This window comes from Neophocaena asiaeorientalis, unplaced genomic scaffold (assembly GCF_003031525.2).
Source record: "Neophocaena asiaeorientalis asiaeorientalis breed wild unplaced genomic scaffold, Neophocaena_asiaeorientalis_V1.1 scaffold45, whole genome shotgun sequence".
NCBI classification, from domain to species: Eukaryota; Metazoa; Chordata; class Mammalia; order Artiodactyla; family Phocoenidae; genus Neophocaena; species Neophocaena asiaeorientalis.
This window is the reverse complement of record NW_020174642.1, coordinates 13,090,269-13,107,581: the sequence shown is the minus strand read 5'-3', so window position 1 is coordinate 13,107,581 and position 17,313 is coordinate 13,090,269. Positions and strand designations below refer to the sequence as shown.

Below are 17,313 nucleotides of genomic sequence, written 5' to 3'. Positions count from 1 at the left end.
CTGGGTGAGGCCCCGCTGCCCCGCCCCAGCCGCGCCCCCCGGGCCACGCCCGCCCCGGCCACGCCCTGCGCCCGCCTCTCGGCGCATACCGCACCCACAGGAGCCACTCAGACCGCTGGAGCTTCACCCAAGGTCACCGGCGGTCGGGAGCCCTCCACAGCACCCAGGACGTGGGTCCAGGCTCCCACCCTGTCTCCCTGGGACCGACACCGTCTCTCCTGGTTGTGCTCCCACCAGGAAATGTCCCCAAACCTGAGGCTGAGGGGTCCCTTTCCACTCTCCCAGCACCATCCCTGCCCAGCGACCTCCTTCAGGCCTCACGGGCAGGCAGGCAGGGATCAGTAAAGCCCCTTCTTTTGGCCCAAGAACTGGGTGCGCCCAAAGGACCACAGGGCATGGGGAGTAGGGGTGGGGGAGAGAGGTGTCATCACACCTGTGATCGTGTACAAAGACCTCATGGAGATCCCCAGATGCAAGGACCCACCTCTGGAGGCTGGGTCATATTTCTCCCAGCCCTGGGAGCATCAGGGAGAGAAGGGGCCTGTGTCCCCTCGACTGGCTCAGGCTTTGGTGGGCAGTGGGCACAGGTGTGGCCAGACCCCTGTGGCAGCCCGGGTGACTCCCTGTTTACCTGAGACCCTTGCCTCTTCCGGGCAGTCACCAGCCCAGGACATGCTGGACAGTGTGAGGGCAAGGCTGCCACCAGGGCTGAGGCTGGGCCTCTGAGGGACGTGGGCGCCTCTGCACAGCCTGAAAACCTGCTCCACACACGGGACCACAGGCTGGGTCTCCATCCAGGAAGGCGCAGCCAAGCCCCTCGCCCAAGGCCCTGCTGAGATCTCAGCTCTAACGGCCGACGGGGCTCGGCAGCGGCGGGGCTGGTCCTCCCTCTTGAGTCCAGCTCTCAGCCCCACGGGCACCCTCCTGACTGGGCAGGAGAGGACTCCGCTCACAGCCCAGGCGTGCTGACCCAGGGCCGGGAGCACAGGGATCCCATCGGAAGGAGGTCCTGACTTGTGGCACCAACCACGAGGGGCTCAGGATCCCGCTTGGGCCCCGCAGGCACCAGGTGCCCCCCTGTGTGGGCAATCCCCGAGGTCCAGGCGAGCAAGCAGTTCGCCCCAGCAAGTCGCTGACCACAGCACACATTCACACTCGTTTTTCAGCTTTTATAGAATGTATGAGATGCGCACACAGCACCTGAAGGACACTCTTGGGTGCGTCACCTGCAGTACTGGGCTACCCGCGGAGGAGCGAGTGTTTCTGGCAGAATTTTTTTTTTTTAAAGGAGCTTATTTATACGGCAGTGCAGATGAAGAGCAGCTTTGGCTTTAAACCCACAGAGCTGGAGCTGAAACTGCCCAGCGAATTCCCTGTGTGCCCCTGGGCCTCTAAGTCCCTGCGGTCAGAGTCAGAAACGCAGGGACTGCTTGTTTGGGGGCAGTTCTCAATGTATCAACCAGGGGGGCGAGAGAAGCGCACAAGGGGTGACCTGGGCACAGAGGCCAGAGGTGAATCCGGGAGTTGGGGCCGTTTATGAGGCTCTGGTCTTCCCTCTTTCTTTTTGGCTAAATAATGGCCCCCAAGAGATGCCTACGTCCTAATCCTGGAGCCTGTGACTATGACCTTATATGGCAAAAGGGCTTTGCAGACGGAATTCAATGAATAATTCCCTTGAAATGGGGAGACTCTCCTGGATTATCCGGCCCTAAATGCCACCACAAGTGTCCCTGTAGGAGGGAGGCCGGGGCAGGGCGGGGCGGGGGGGAAGGGGAGAGGCCATGTGTCCACAGAGCAGAGACGGGAGCTGGAGAGGCAGGAAGGGCCTCCCTTAGAGGCCCAGAGGGCGCGCGGCCCTGGGACACCTTGCTTTTGGACTTCCGGCCTCCAGACCAAGAGAACAGCTTCCTGCTGTCTTCAGCCCCGCAGTGTAAGGTAGGCAGCCCTGGGAGCTCCTGCAGCTGGGGGGCCGCACCCTGTGGGCTCAGCAGAGCGCCAGCACGGTCTCGGGGTCCCCCATGATGTCCCTGTGCACCAGCTTAAAGGCGTCAATGAACAGGTCCATCCAGTCCTGCCGTTCGCCTCCTGTGGCGAACTTGGCCCGCTCCGCGGTGTAGACCAGCACAGCCACCAGCCTGGAGTAGGCGGCTGGGTCCTGTGTGAGCTCCGTGGCGTTTAGCAACTTTTGGATCAGGGGGATGGTCCTGGGGAAGGAGGCGTCCGGGCCCTCTTCCGTGCGGAGGAAGGTGACCGGGGGCTCGCCGCCAGGCCGCGGTCCATCTGCGGGGGATTCCAGAGAAGTTTTTCAGGGACTTGGTCGGCGTGATCGGGGCTCCAGCCGCCTCTCTCCTCGGAGACGAGGAGGGACCAAGAGGTCAGCGAGGGGGTCAGACGAGGAGCCGGGGAGGCTGCAGCTGCCCCGTGCTGACCACGGGGTGCCAAGGCGAAGCAAATGGGGCTTTGGGGAGCCCGGAGGAGACGGGGAGCAGAAGCTCGAGAACTGCGAGACTCCTGGCACAGATGGCTGCTGAGGCTAACCGGGTTCTGGCGGCCCTGCCCTGGGACGACCCCAGCCCCCTTAAAATGCTCAGCACTGCCGGGACAACTTCCTGCCTGTTCCAGCCCGGTCTGCGATAGGCAGCTGGGCCCCTTGAGCCCCTCTCAGGGAGGTTTCTCTAGCCGGCTTGTGATTACAAATCCTCCGCCCTTCACCTTCAGACGTAAACCTCCCCGCCCTGCGCCGTTGCCCTGAGGACCAGGGAGCAAACGCTCAGGGCGCCCCACGCTCTCCCCTTCCCGTCCCATCCCGTCCCGGGGGAGGTCAGGGCCTACCCTCCGGGCCCCTCGCTCCAGGCGCAACACGGCCTCCTGTCCGCAGGGTGCCTCGGACACGTCCAGTTAGCTCGCCCGGGTGGCCCGGCCTCACGGCCCCAGCCCTGCCCTGCGCCCTTCCTTTGGGGCGCCCAGCCTTCCGGAGCCTCCTGCCTTGGCGTGAGAGGCAGGGCTCAGGTCTCCCTGGCTCTCCCCCTCCCGCAGCAGCTGTCGCGGAAGAAGACCTGCCTTGGCCGCCTTTGCCTGGCATCCGCCTTTGTTGCTCTTTGACAGCCTCGTGGTTCTGGCCCAGTTGAGCTGCCCCCCTGCCTTGGTCCAAGCCCAGATGTGGCTGAGCCTCTGGGTGGAAGGGGCCATTTGGCCCAGTAGGTCAGGGCTGTGCCAGAGCAGGCAGCGTCCACCCAGCGCCCCATCTGCTCAGCCCTCAGCGAGCGCGCCAGAGTCCACTCGTGTCAAGGAGGCCATTTGTAAATGCATATTCTGTAGTTACAGCTACTTTCTTCCCTTCTGGTCACAATGTCTAATTTACTTGGAAATTTCAAATCGTTTTAAAGGAGAATGAGATTGTGAGTTTAACAGAGGGGGGACTTAGGAGAACAGGGGAGGGGTCCCTAAGGGGGCTGTTCTCTTTCACTGTCAGGTCCTGGAGGCTCAGGGGAAGCGAGATCACCAGCATTACTCTAGCATCAAAACCAAAGACATCACAAGAAAGGGCACGACAGCCCAAGAGCTCTCACAAACACAGATGCAAAGATCCTCAATAAAATATTAGCAATCAACTCTAACAATATATATGTATTATACATCATGACCAAGTGGGATCTATCCCAGGTCTTGGAAAGCTGGTTCAGCGCTCAAAGCTCAATGAGCATAATCCATCACATCAGCAAAGCTAAAGAGGAAAAACCAACTGATCATATCAACAGGTGCAGAAAAAGCATCTGACAAAATCCCACACTCATTCACGATAGACTCTCAGTACCTAGGAATGGGGGGCCACCCTCAGCTTGATAAGGAACATCTACAGAGACCCTCAGCGGACTCCCCCATGGCGAGAAATTCACAGCTTCCCCAGCAAAATCACCGCTGGGCCCTGGCACCAGGGGCTGGGTCAGGTTTCTGCCCTCGAGGGGCCAAGCTGACCACGGCACCCGCACCCTGGGAGGAGTCAGGCACCCTGAGGGCAGGGGCACAGACCAGGGGTTAGTTGGGTCTCTGCGTGGACCCAACCCCCTTTAGCCCCCGGGGGAGACTGGGGTTGGCGCTATTGGGCCAGCCTCTGGGATTTGGGGTGGCCCTGGGTGCCACACACAACCGTCTTCAGCTGACTTTGGGGACCCCAAGCCCAGGCCGTCTCTGGGATGACCCCACAGCTTGCCAACGGCCATGGCATAGTCATTGGTACAATCTCGGCGAGCACTTCCTTGGAAGTTCTCTGTCAGAATAAGTGTGTGGACCCCCGTCCCCAACTCAACACGGTCCCTTACCTCAGGCGGCCTTGGTGCCTTTGAACCTGCCCGGGGCCCCCTGACGCCTGGGAGGAGCCTGCCGGAACACTGACCTCGTGGCAGACATGGATGTGGACGCAGGCCCCAAGGTTCCCATCGGTGTTGGCCCTGCCAACAGTCCAGCCCGACTCACCCTGCCCCCCCGCATGCTGCGGAGGACCCACCACCCAGAGCCGGCCCCGGGGGCCCCTCCGAGGCAGCAGCAGGATGCCCAGAGGAGCTGGTCGATGCATCCTGCCCCTTCCCCGCCCCGAGGGAACCCTTGGGGGCAGCCTCCGTGGGTCCCCAGCCCCCAGCCTCCCACTGTAGTGCAACCACATAGGGCTCGAGGCACGGCCCCCTAAACATATGTGCTCTGGAGAGAAGAGCAAACCCCAGCCGCCAGGCAGCAGCTCAGGGCGTCAGGGCAGAGGCCCGCTCTGCAGCTGCCCCGGTGGCTGTGGATGTGTTCGCCTCCCTGAGGGTTTAAGACCAGCCATTTCACTTACTGGATCCAGGGCTTCCGCCTGCAGGAGCCGGGCGGCCCTGGGGTGTCTGTGCCTCTGGGCACCTCAGCCCAAGAGGTCGTGAATCTGTGTTCGAGACCAGCGGCCCGAGAGCTTAGCGCACCCCCTCCCCACATGCGCCAGGTGGGTGGGGTGGCCGAGCGACTCCAGACGTCAACTGCACCCTGGGCCCCCTCCTCAGAAGTGCCAGGGTCCCGGAGGCCAGGCCACCGCGAGTCTGGAATCCGAGGCTTCTCGCTGGGGTGGCTGCAGCGGCAATTCCTAGGGTCCCTGCACAACCCTCCCCCTGGCCCTGGCTGCCGGCTTTCCTGCGGGGCCAGCAGCGCCCGCGTTACCTGTTTGGCAGGGAAGTTCCGGGCACACGATCTGGGGGTCTAGGAGAGAGGAAAAGAGGCGGGGGTCCCGGTGGCTCCCTCGGAGGCCTGCGGAGACCTGGCCCCTCCCCGGCCACACGCCCCTCCCCTCCTCTCCTCCGGACTCACCCGGGCACAGCACGTCCTCCATGTCGTCGATGAACTTCTCGGCCACCAGGTCGGAGAAAAGCGTCATGTTGCGTACCTGCTGCGGCTTGTCGCAGGCGATGGAGTACAGGTTCTCGCTCTCGTGCTTCTCGTGGAACATGTCCCCGATGCCGATGGCCGTCACCGTCACGTCGCGGTTGCACAGCGCCCGCAGGTTGAGGTCGTCGTCGCGGGGGTCGTGGCGGCCGTCCGTGATGACCACCGCGAACACGCGGGTCTTCTGGCGCCGGCTCTCCTTGATGAGCTGGTCGTAGGCGAACTTGAGGGCTGAGGGCGTCCAGGTGCCGCCCGCGATCCACTCAAGGTTCTTGACGGCCTCCTTGAAGCTGGACAGTGAGTTGATGCGCTCGTCGTCCAGCTGGATGGCCTCGAAGGTGCCGTCGTGGCTGTACTGCACGACGCCCACGCGGGTCCCTGCGGGTGGGCGCGGGCGTGACGGCGGCCCTCGGCAGAGCTTGGACCCCTCTGAGACCCCTCCCGTGGATTTCTACCCGGACCTCAGGCGTCCTGCGGCCCCTCTGCTCGAGAATGCGGCCTGGTGCCCCCTGCCCCGCCGGACCACGCCCCCAATTGCGGTGCCGCTGACCTGTCTCCGACTTGGGGTCCTTGGCGATGGCCCCCAGCCTGTTGACCACGTTGATGACGAAGTTCTTCTCCAGGGTGAAGTTGGTGTAGCCAATGCTCTCGGAGCTGTCGATGACGAACACCACGTCCAGAGCGCCACAGCGCTTCTCACAGTCTGCGGGGGGGCGGTCGGGTGACAACGCTGAACCCCGGCCCAGGGAGACAGCCTGAGACCCCAGGGGCGTGCAGCCAGGTGCACCGTGGGAAACACTGAACGTGAGCGGGAGGGGAGGACTCGGACGGATGACCCTGACCCCGGGACAAGAGCCCCCAAGGACACAAGTGTCCCAGTCCAGCCGCGTGGGGGCCGCAACTCACCACAGCACCCGCACGTCTCCCTCACGTAGGTCATGACGTCGCACTCCTGTGACACAGCGGGGTCAGCCCCCAGCCCAGAGCGCAAACCCTGGGGAGGGGCTGGAAGCGCTTCTGCAGGAAGCCTCTGCCCACCCCCTGCTCTGACCTCACCCCTGCTGACCTGCCCTTCAGATTTTTAGGAGGGAGAAGGACCCTGAGTCCCACCCCAACTGAAACCTACCGTGAGGCCGGGGTCTCCTGGGGGGCCAGGCTCTCCCTGGAAGGGGGAAGGATATCAGTGAGAGGTGACACCTGTCATGGCCGAGGCTGGGAGGGCTGGACTTGTTCTCACGAGGCCACTCCAGGACCCCTGCATGGTTCGGGGTGCCCCTTGGCCTGGATGGCCCAGGGACTGTGGCCCGAGGGCCAAAGGGATGGGCGACTGACCTACCTCGGGTCCTGGTGCTCCTCTCTGCCCCCGCGGGCCTGGCTCACCAGGGGGACCAGGATCTGCCTGAGAAGGAAAAGGGCAGGTGGGCTCTGGCAGTACCTTGGGTGGTCCCCCCACGCGGCCCTGCCCCGGGCAACCGTCGACAGGGCGCAGAGGTACTCACAGGCTCGCCCTTCTGGCCTTTCCTCCCGGGTTCTCCTTTGGACCCAAAGTCACCTCTGCCCCCCTGTGACACAGGACACCCGTGTTAACAACGCAGAGAGCTCGGCAGCTGGCCCTGCTCCCCTGCCGTCCCCCAGCCCTCCAGGGATCTGCCCAAGAGGGACACGCCTTTTCAGGAGGAACCTGTACTCAGCAGTGCGGGGCCGTCAGATGCAGCCCCACACGGCGGCATTTCAGGGCGCGGCCCGCTCCCACCAGCAGAGCTCAGCACGGAGGCCCGCTGCACAGACCACCCTGCGGTACGTACCTCGGGGCCGCGGGGGCCAGGCTCGCCTTTCTCTCCCTGGGAAGCAAACACAGGGGTCACTCAGCACTGGGCTGAGGGGTGATGGCCGTGCAGCCCCCTCCCTTCCCTGACGGGTGGGCTTGGGCATCGAAATCTGTACAGAGCCACAGAGGCTATGGGAGAACGCTTGATTCCCGGGGGACCTGGCTCTGCTCTTGATGGTCACCCCCTGCCCCCAACCCCAGCCTCACCCTGGGCCCGGCGGGGGGCCCTGGCAGGAAGTAGCAGGAACCTTCCAGTCAATGGAAGGCCCTCCCGACAGTGCCCACCCCCTTCCCCAGTCCCTGCCCGCCCCCAGGACTTACAGGTGCTCCTCGGAGTCCCGGGTAGCTGAAGCCAGGCCTGCCCGGGTCTCCCTAGGGGACACGGAAGGCCAGTCAGGGCAGGGCCAGTGGAAAGGGTGGAGACTGAGTCAGTCGGCCTGGACTGGGGGTGGGTGGGCAGGGCCCGCCTTGGGAGGACATGCCACCCCTGAGGGTGAGAACACGGGCTGGGATGGGAGGTTGCTGCCCAGGCCCCTGATGTCCTCCCTCACCAAGGCATGCTCCCGGCAGCCTTACTCAGGAGCCCTGGCCCAACCTGCCTGCCGGGTGGTTAGGGGGCATACCTTGGGGCCAGGCTGTCCCGAGTCTCCGCGGGGGCCAGCATCCCCAGGGTCTCCCCGAGATCCCTGAGGGCAGAAAGGAAGCAGGGGGTCGGCACAGACGAGGCTGACCTCATCCAGCTCTGACCCCCAGGCAGCATCGCTGCCCTGAAGGGCTGGCCATCCTGAGGGTCTCTCCTCTCCACGTGCCACGTCCCGGCTCCCCCTGGCACACCCCCCCACCTGGTAAAGCCTGACCCCTCAGGGCAGGATGGCGGAGTGAGGTGCGTGGGGGCCCTTGGCTCCCTGTCCCGCTGCCCAGGTTTACTGTGCGGACAGTATCCTGCCTGCCCGAGGACAGGAGGACGCAAAGCCATGGGCCCTCCCAGGCATCCTGCTACTGACCTGCTTCCCGGGCTCTCCAACAGTCCCTTGGGGACCTCTGGGTCCAGGTAAACCTCGGTCTCCCTGGACAGAAAAGAGACGAGGGTGCTTCAGAGACGCTGTTGTCACTCACTGTGGACTTCGGCAAGGGCAGGGGGCCCTGCTGCCCTCCAAAAGGTCCTTAGCCCTGACCCCAGTGGCCCCAGGCAGGGTCTGCAGGGTGGAGGGCAGGAGAGGGGCAGGGGGCCCTGGCGGTGCCACCCCAGGAGGGTATGTGGCCTTTGTGGCTGCCCACCCGCTGCCCCACTTGCCTTGGCTCCTTTGTTGCCAACCTCTCCAGCCAGGCCCCGGGGCCCCTCAGGGCCAGGGTCCCCCTGTGGGAAGAGAGGCCAGGTTAGCCTGGGGGAGGTGAGGAGAGGACATCATGAGCTCCCCGGGGATGAGGCCCCAGATGGTAGAGGGTGGTGCTGGAACAGCAGGCCTGCCCGCTCGGCCTCATGCAGCAGGGCAGGGGTCACCGGTCCCAGAGGAGGGAGCCCCTCCTTTGAGACCTTCCCCCACATCTCACAGGCAAATGGCTGCCCTTGGAGTTCACCACAAAGACAAAGGCCTCCTGCGCCAGCTACAGGAGCACATGTGTGCGGCGGGGTGGGGGGATGCTGGAGGGTGGAGCAGTGCACAGCCTGCACAGCTGTGCATGGCGTGCGTGGAACCGTCCTTGCCCAGGCCTCTGATCAGGGAGTAACTGCTGCTCTCCCAGACCCTGCAGGGAGTGCACCCTGACGGCCAGGCCCTGGGGGTTGCCTTTGTTCTCCTAGGTGGACCGTGGAGGGGGGGTTGGTCATCCCTCGTCACAGGGGCTCCACCGGCACCACGGTGAGACTCCGGTGTAGACACAGACACGGCAGACAGCGCCTGAGACTCCCCCGTGCGGACACTCACCTTCTCGCCCTTGGGGCCATCGCTGCCTGGGCTGCCCTTGGTTCCAGGGTCTCCCCTGCGCCCCTGCAGAGAACAGGCACATGAGAGTGTGGGGTTCCAGGGTGGGAGCCCCACTGGAACCCCACACTCTGTTCTCCCCACAAGGACTCTGGCTGTGGGGTCTGGGGGCCCCTCCAGAGGGCCTCAGCCTAGACCCTGTCCTCTGCTGGGTCGGTTTGGTCCCAGACGAGGATTTAGGAAATGACGGGGGCTGGTGAGCTTGTAAGTCTGGGAGTTCAGGTGACGTGACTGGGACCGAGCTTGGACCAGCTCTTTGCGAAGTCCCTCTGTTCCCTCCGGATCGGGATGCGTCCCCTCTGGGGGTCAGCCCCGGGACTGGGCTCCACCCACCCCATGGCGAGACCCTCAGGGATGGCTGGGTGGGGTCGCCGTGTGGACCTGCAGAGTGTGTGCTTGGGTCTAGGTTGAGCCCTCGGGGGGTCCTGCCAGCGGGGCGGGTGGGGCCCCGGGGCCACTTAATGGGCACCGAGCGTCCGGCAGGGGCGTGCCTGGGCCCCGCAAGCCACTCCTCAGCGGCCCTCCGTGGCGGCTGCCGTGCGGGGGCCAGGAGGCTCAGCTGGAGAGGCTGGAGGACGCTGGGCTCACAGAGGCCCAGAGCAGCGTGCGCCGAGGCAGCCCTGCGGGAGGGTGCAGCAGGCCGGCCGGGGCGCCCAGGGCCTGTGCGCGGGTGAACTCACGGGCTCGCCTTTGGGGCCTCGGGGCCCAGGCCCACCCTTGGCTCCTTTCAGACCGGGACTTCCTGGGGCTCCGGTGTTGCCTTGGTAGCCCTGCGGGGAAGAGACAGCTCAGCTAGGGCCGTGACCTGCCCAGGCAGGCGGACAGCTGTGGGCAGGGCCCAGCCCGTGTGGACACATGCCCGCCGTCTCCGGTGGGGCCGTGTTTCCCTCACGGTGCGGTGCGCCGTCACCTGGCAGCAGGGACAGACGAGCTGGGGGCGCTCAGGGCCCAGGGCTGGCCTGCCTGCCCACCCCCCGCCATGGGGCACCACGGGAGTGTGGCCGGAGCCCGCCGGGAACACTTGCCTTGCTTCCTTTTGCCCCGTTATCCCCGGGGGGCCCTCTGCGTCCCGGGCGGCCAGGGTCTCCCTGGAAAGGTTTGGAGAAATCAGCCTCATGCTCTTCAGATGCCAGCAGCGGGGCAGGACCCCGGCGGGGCTGGGGGCACGCGCTTCCCCTCCCGTGTCTGTGGAGCAGGTCCCCGTGTGGGCACCCACGGCCCCCTCCCTGGTTTGCAGGGCCAGGGCCTCTCTGCTGGGCGTCTCGGCCCGGTGCTACAGGCAGGGAGAAGGCCCCTGGGAGGCTGGCGACCCCCTCTGCTCTGGCCGGCCCGCCACCTTGGCCAGGCCGCCTACCTTGGAGCCTTGATCTCCTGGCTCCCCAGGGCTGCCGGCTTCCCCCATGTAACCATCCGGGCCCTGCAAGAAGGGAGAGGGTTGTGCTGGGGCTCTGGCCAGGAGCTGTGCTTGCATTTTCCCTGTGGGGTCAGGGCCGGCTGACCAGGGGGAGGGTGACCAGCACCCCATCGTTGGACTGGCTGCCGGGACCCCGGGCCTGGGTGGGCAGACTGGACAAGCCGCTGGTCCAGGAGCCCTTCAGGACTCTGGAAGCAGCCACCCTCCACCTGAACCGGGAGCCCCTGAGGCCATTTGTCATGTTGTGACCCCAACCCCGGCTGAACCCTGGCGGGGTTCCGGGACAGGCGGGGCAGAGGCTGGAGGGAGGAGCTCGACGCAAAGCCTCAACGCCGTGCTCACCCGATCCCCGGCGTCTCCCTTGCAGCCAGGAGGTCCGATGCGCCCCAACTTGCCCTGAAGGAGAAGAGGGGAGCAGAAGGTGCGTCAGGGCCAGGATTCGGAGGACACAAGCCCCGATGACAGAGGTCAGTGGTGCCGGGTCTATGTGCACCGGGCACCCCACTGTGGACGTGTGCATCAGTGGCTGTCAGAGTGGCAGTCGAGAGTCTCCGGGGTTGCAGCCGGGAGCATGAGTGCCTGTGGTGCCCCCTCCAGCAGTGTGCATGGTGCGTGCTCACCTGTGACATTTGTGTGTGTGCTGTTTGTGTGCACCTGTGCACGTGTGTGAACCGCCAGTCAGGCCAGACGTGGGGTCTGCAGGCCAGGCAGGGAGATTCCTGCAAGGTCGGCCCTGCTTTTCAGGAGCAAATGTCTGCTTCTGCTCTTGCAAGGTTCCCGTGTGTCATGTCCACTGGGTAGATGCAACCACGGGCCGCCCAAGCCACAGGTTGTGCGCAGTGGCCAGAGATGCCCAGAGGCCTGGCCCCTGGAAAGACCTGAGAGTCTTGAGGGCGTGGTTGTCATTTCGTGGGCACCCTTGCTCCGCCCAGGGACGGAGCCCCAGCGCACTCTACCTTCTGTCCATCCGTCCCGTTCTTGCCCACCAGGCCGGGGGCGCCCTGGAGGAGAGGGAGGAGGGACCCTGTTAGCCCTGATGCTCCTTCCTTCTGAGCAGTGGGGAGGTAGGCGCCCTGCCCCCGCCCGCCTGTCCGCTCACCTTTCGCCCTTCGGCTCCAAACTCGCCCTGCACAGGAGGAAACGAGGCCAGTTAGCGCTGCTGACACATCACAGATGCCACTGCATTAGGCCCAAGTCTACCCTTGGACAAAACACGAGGCCAGAGCGGCCCCAGAAGGCTACTACCAGCACGACACCAGGTCCCATGCCCCAGCACGGACCCCCGGCTCGCTGCCGGGCACTGCTGCCAGGGTTGGGGCCATGCGAGGTCCGGCCGTCCAGAGTCCACTCTCACCTTCTCTCCTTTGAAACCAGGAACACCCTGAGGTCGGAAGTAAAGAAAAGTAGCGTTACCAGTGTGTGTGCTGGGACCCAGCAGGCCTGGGGGAGGAAGCGGGGAGGGGGAGGTGGGGGGACGGGGGGTAGGGTGGTGGTCGTCAGGCTCGGGTGCAGAGGCGCCACCAGGGACGTCGCTGGAAATGCAGAAGCGCCTCCCTTCCTTGGGGCAGGGGTGGGAGCGGTGGGCCACGCCAGACACATCCTGACCCCAGCGGCCGGCCCCGCCTGGAGCCAGGGAGCCCTTGGCTTGTCCCCATGTGTCCCGCCCCCCGGGCAGGGTCCGCAGCAACTTGCCTTGGGTCCTGGGAATCCGATGGGGCCTTCGATGCCTGGATCTCCCTGTGGAAGAGCAAAGGGCCGTGGATGTAGTAACCTCAGCCATGGGAGCGGGGGCCGCCGGGATGGGGTGTGGAGGGTACTCACCTGTCGCCCCTTCTGTCCAGGCTCTCCGGGCTCACCCATGTTGCCCTTGGCGCCCTGAAAGCAGATGAAAGAAAAAGGAATAAATCAAGGTGGGGAGGTAGCAGATGCATGTGGCCAGCAGCCTGGCAGACGAGCAGACACCCCTCTCCCGAATTTAGAAAGAAGCCACTTGGTAATAACTTTCCCTGTAACGGTGTTTCAAACGCTCTGTCTCATGTCCTCAGAGGTGTCTTTCACTCTCCTGCCTTTACACTGTTTGACATGAATCACTGGTGTTTCTGATTCCCTGGCAGTAATTGTGGAAGGATTTCATTTGCTACACCTCTGTTGTTACGAAAATGCAGGGCCAACCTAACCCCTTAAAACCTACTTATGTAACAAGTGACAGGACTGAACGCCCTGTATGAATTAGCGCCATATTACCGAGAGTGACGGAGTGCGTGTTTCCTTATGTACTCGAGCACGTTTGTTTACTTTACAGGAGTCTTTTATGGGCAAATCTTAATTAAAATGTATTCCTACTTTTCTCAAAATGCCATATAAAAGGCAGCTGATAAAAGCTGAATTTTAGTTCTGCCAGGGTGAGAAGTGGTGAGTCCATCCGAGGTGCAGTGGCCCTAAATCTGGAGTTCAAGACAGGTTGGGGGCTTTCCTGGGAAACAGACCCCTTGGGTCGTCTGGGCATCTTACCTTCTGTCCGCGGTAGCCCTTGGGGCCGGGGGGCCCGGGGATCTCCAGACAGCTCACCTTGTAGCACTGAAACAGGAAGCAAGGGGCAGTGCGTGAGGCTAGCACCACAAGTCCCAGGAGGGAGGGAGGGGGCGCAGCCTGTGGCCCACTGGACACTGGGCCACTCTGAGCTGGGGGCTGCATGATGGGACAGACTTGGGAGGTACCCAGGAAGCCCCTGTGCCCACCAGGGGCGGGTTCAGGGGCCCACACCAGTGCTCTAGTCAAGTTTTGGGAATCAATGCTGCATTAAGCAATAACCAACAGTAGAAAGTATTAAATCGCTGCTGGCCAGTCCCCCTGTGCTTGCATATTACATCGCTGTGGTATTGAGCAGCTGCTCCAGGAAAGGGTGCACTTGTAGCATCCTGGGCTGTGAGCTGGTGCTGGGGAAGCTCAGGCTTCAGGTCCTGTGCTGCAGGTCCCGTGCTGGGCACCCAGCTGCCCACCTGCCTACTCCTCCTGGCCTCCCTCAGGTGGATGGAGCCCGTCAGCCCAGAGGGCAACCCTCAACCTCGACCCTCATCTTTTGGCTGTGTAGACCCTAACGCTGACCTCCTGCGTTTAAACAGCCTGGTTTTGGCCAGGATCCCTCTGTCCAGACTCGAGTCTCAGGCCCCACGTGGAGCTGAGGGGTCTTGCTCCCTGGCCGGGCCTCCCTCATTGTCCTAGACCTCGGGAGCCCCAGGGAGTGGGGCATGGGTGATCGTCTCTGCTGGGTCAGAGGCCCCAAGCAGCTCCCGGCAGGGCCGGCAGGGATGGAAACGCTCTCACCTCTCCGTAGGCTTCATGTTTCTGTGGAAAAGACCCAGAGAGAAACCCTGGTTAGGGGGGAGCTGGAGACATGGTCAGCTCCGAGTCTGGGCAGGGACGCAGAACACCGGAGTAGACAGGACCCTGCCCGGGGCCCACCCTCTTCAGCCACCTCATTCAGAGGGGGTAAACTGAGGCCCGGAGCGGTGGACTGCCCCCTGCCACGCGGGTGAGCGGATCCCAAGGCTCTGGGCCCCACGCTACGTCCCTGCTGCTGGCGGGTGGAAGTGGCCTCCGGCCCAGCGACTCACCATGACCTTGATGATGCGGTTGATGGTGTCCTCGTCGATCTCGGTGGAGTCGGGCCGCATGGTGGCGTAGTTGTTCCGGTAGAGCTCGTGCGGCGTGCTGGCGATGTCCCGCAGGCCCTGCTCGTTCAGCTTCAGGTTGGGCGGCACCGCGAAGAGCCGGATGCCCTCCTCGCGGGCCCGCTCCGCCTGCAGCTTGATGCCCCCGCACGGGCTGCCCGTGACGTGGCCGTCGGTGATGATCACCGCGAAGTCGACACTGCCCATGAGCCGCCGGACCTCCTTGGTCATGTTGGCCAGCATGCAGTCGGTGAAGGTGCCGCGGCGGAAGGAGCTGATGCCCTGCAGGCTCTTGGTGAAGGAGGCCCGGTCGCTGCCGGGCGGGCTGAACACCTCCACCAGGTCGGAGAAGTGCAGGCCGCCGTAGCGCCAGCTCAGGGCCACCTGGTCCAGGTAGAGCTCGTCCTGCAGCTGGCTGATGAACTGCAGCACGAACTGCTGCATGTGGTAGAGCAGGCTGTCGGTGGGGGACTGCATGGTGATGCTCTCCGACGTGTCCAGCACGAAGTACACGTGGATCGGGCAGTCGGCCTTCTCTGGGGACGCACACGAGTCACCACGGCGCCGGAGTCCCTTGCGCGGGCTGGGGCTGCCCCGCCCAGGCCCCGCCCAGGCCTCGCCCGGCCTCGCCGCACCCACCCCGGTGGTACCTGGGCAGCTGTTCCTCTCGGAGGTGCTGGGGCTGATGACCTCCTGCTGCTGAGCGTGGACGGCCCCCAGGAGGCCCCAGAGCAGGAGGGCGGAGCAGGGGCCTGGGAGCATCTTGGCAGCGCCCGTGCGCCCCGACATCCTGCAGCAAGGGAGAGCGGCGCTGCAGACGGTGCCCCGCGCGCCCAGCACGGTCCGAGCCCTACTCCCCAGACGGTGGGGGCGGCACACACGCGGCCGGCCAGCAGCTGGGCTCAGGGGGCCCCTATCCCCCTGCCCTGGATGGGCCACAAGCATTGACTGGGAGCAGAGACGGCAAGCTTTGGGCTCCGCTCCGGGTGGGACGCTCGCCACTCCTCCCTGCCCTGCAGACCCTGGGTGCGCTGGGCAGACAGATGCGTCCTGGTAACTGAAAAGCCAGTGACTGGCATCAGTGAGGACAGAGGGGTCCTGCGGTGGGCAGGGCAGAGGTTGCTGGGGGCGACTGGGAGGAGGGGCACCCGGGGAGGGGAGAGAGGCCCAGGCTGGGCCGGGGTGCGCCTTGGTGCTGGACGCCATGCTGACTGGGGGGAGGGGACGGCCTGGGGCGTGGAACGTGGGCGCTGATGAGGACAGGCCTGGAGGGCTGGCAGGCAGTGGCCTCCGGGTCCTGCTTTGCTGAGGGACGTGGGATGGCTGCAGAGAGGTCACCGCGCCCTGGCATGTCTCTGCGGGGCCTGAGGTGGTCCTGATGCTGTGGCCTCTGCAGCCGAGCACACCCTCTGCCTGACAAATGCAGCGAGAGGACCTCGAGGTGCGGCGGGGTGGGCTGGCTGGGCTGCGGGGACACGGTGTGAGGGGAAGGGGAACCCTTCGCGGGAAGGCGAGGAAGGGGCTTGTCACCCTGCTGTTCCAGTGGGGACCCTGCAAACTGGTTCACTTGGCACCCCTGGAACGGAGGGTGAACCTGGTGAAGATGCAGCCCTGCTGGGGACTTGGGCTCTGCTGGCAGCCTGGGCCCCTGCATGGCTGGGTGCGAGAGGAGGCACCTGGAGAGCTCTGGAGGGAAGCAGAGGCGTCAGGGGCGCTTTGGTGCTGTTTTCGTGGTGATGCCCCTCAACACTGTGGAAACCTCTCATTTTTGAGAGGAGGTGAATTTGCACTTGGGTTTAAGGTGAGAGGGGTTATTCCTGGCGTAGTTAGGGGTGCACAGGACGTGGTCCTGCCTCCCTCCGCATGGGGTCATGGTTAGCTCAAGAGGCTGTGAGGCTACAGGTAACGGTCATGATCCCGCAGGGTGGCGACAGTTGCTGAGATTAAAGCAAGCCCCGTGGGAGTATCAGGAAATCCAGGAGGGCTTCCTGCAGGAGGTGATGGATGTGCCCAGACTGAGGGAATGGCCAGAGGAAGGAAGCTCCTGGCCGAGAGGAGTCTGGTTTAGGGAGGTCTGGGGGCAACGCTCAATTGAGGTGAGGACTAAGAAGGTGGGGTGAGGGGCAGGCCAGGGGCTCAGAAGCACCCAGAGGCCAAGAGGGAGTCAGACTGCACCAGCCAGAGCCAAGGGTCCAGAGCCATCAGCCCCCGGCGACGGCCACCGTGGGACCTTAGTCAGGGGGCCAGTCAGGGCTGACCACTGAGATGCGGGCCCGGCTTTGTCCTCCACTACCCCTCACCCTGCTGCCTCACAGAGAGGGCACCGTAAGGCCCACCATGTCCTGTCTGCTACAGATGAGAGGGGACAGAACGGAGGGGAGGCTTGCCCAGCTTGGCACTGTTCTCCATGTGCACACGTCACACGCCACACACACACATCACACACACACACAGACATCACACACACATCACACATTACAACACACCACACACGTCACACGCCACACACACACATCACACACATCACACCACACACACGTCACATGCCACACACAGACATCACACACACATCACAGACATCACACACCACATCACACACACACAGACACCACACACACACACACCACACACATGTCACACGCCACACACAGACATCACACACACACACAGACATCACACACACATCACACATTACAACACACCACACACACGTCACACGCTACACACAGCACACACATGCATCACACTCACACATCACACACACCACACACACATCACACACCACACCACACACATGTCACACGCCACACACAGACATCACACACACACACAGACATCACACACACATCACACATTACCACACACCACACACGTCACACGCCCCACACACACATCACACACATCACACCACACACACGTCACATGCCACACACACACATCACACACACACACAGACATCACACACCACATCACACACCACCAGACACCACACACACACACACACCCCACACCACA

General features: G+C 63.9%; 1 protein-coding gene across 2 annotated transcripts in view; it reads right to left on the bottom strand.

Annotated features, from left to right (window-relative positions):
* COL6A2 (collagen type VI alpha 2 chain) overlaps positions 1-15,088 on the bottom strand; it is a 16,201-nt gene extending 1,113 nt beyond the window's left edge. Inside the window, exons 1-27 of one of the 2 annotated variants that reach the window (XM_024758339.1) lie at positions 14,949-15,088; positions 14,242-14,834; positions 13,952-13,972; positions 13,139-13,204; positions 12,449-12,502; positions 12,320-12,364; positions 11,982-12,008; positions 11,727-11,753; positions 11,584-11,628; positions 10,970-11,023; positions 10,568-10,630; positions 10,239-10,301; positions 9,894-9,983; positions 9,157-9,219; positions 8,526-8,588; positions 8,236-8,298; positions 7,855-7,917; positions 7,553-7,603; positions 7,209-7,244; positions 6,903-6,965; positions 6,740-6,802; positions 6,530-6,565; positions 6,310-6,355; positions 5,954-6,106; positions 5,329-5,781; positions 5,182-5,220; positions 1,155-2,280 (exon numbers count right to left, since the gene is read on the bottom strand). In XM_024758339.1, the coding sequence (XP_024614107.1) occupies positions 1,985-2,280; positions 5,182-5,220; positions 5,329-5,781; positions 5,954-6,106; positions 6,310-6,355; positions 6,530-6,565; positions 6,740-6,802; positions 6,903-6,965; positions 7,209-7,244; positions 7,553-7,603; positions 7,855-7,917; positions 8,236-8,298; positions 8,526-8,588; positions 9,157-9,219; positions 9,894-9,983; positions 10,239-10,301; positions 10,568-10,630; positions 10,970-11,023; positions 11,584-11,628; positions 11,727-11,753; positions 11,982-12,008; positions 12,320-12,364; positions 12,449-12,502; positions 13,139-13,204; positions 13,952-13,972; positions 14,242-14,834; positions 14,949-15,087 (2,775 nt within the window). In that variant the 5' untranslated portion in view covers position 15,088 and the 3' untranslated portion in view covers positions 1,155-1,984. Of the gene's footprint in view, positions 1-1,154; positions 2,281-5,181; positions 5,221-5,328; positions 5,782-5,953; positions 6,107-6,309; positions 6,356-6,529; positions 6,566-6,739; positions 6,803-6,902; positions 6,966-7,208; positions 7,245-7,552; positions 7,604-7,854; positions 7,918-8,235; positions 8,299-8,525; positions 8,589-9,156; positions 9,220-9,893; positions 9,984-10,238; positions 10,302-10,567; positions 10,631-10,969; positions 11,024-11,583; positions 11,629-11,726; positions 11,754-11,981; positions 12,009-12,319; positions 12,365-12,448; positions 12,503-13,138; positions 13,205-13,951; positions 13,973-14,241; positions 14,835-14,948 lie in introns of those variants that run through there. The other variant, XM_024758338.1, reaches the window with a different exon arrangement.
* Between the last annotated feature and the right edge of the window lie 2,225 nt (positions 15,089-17,313).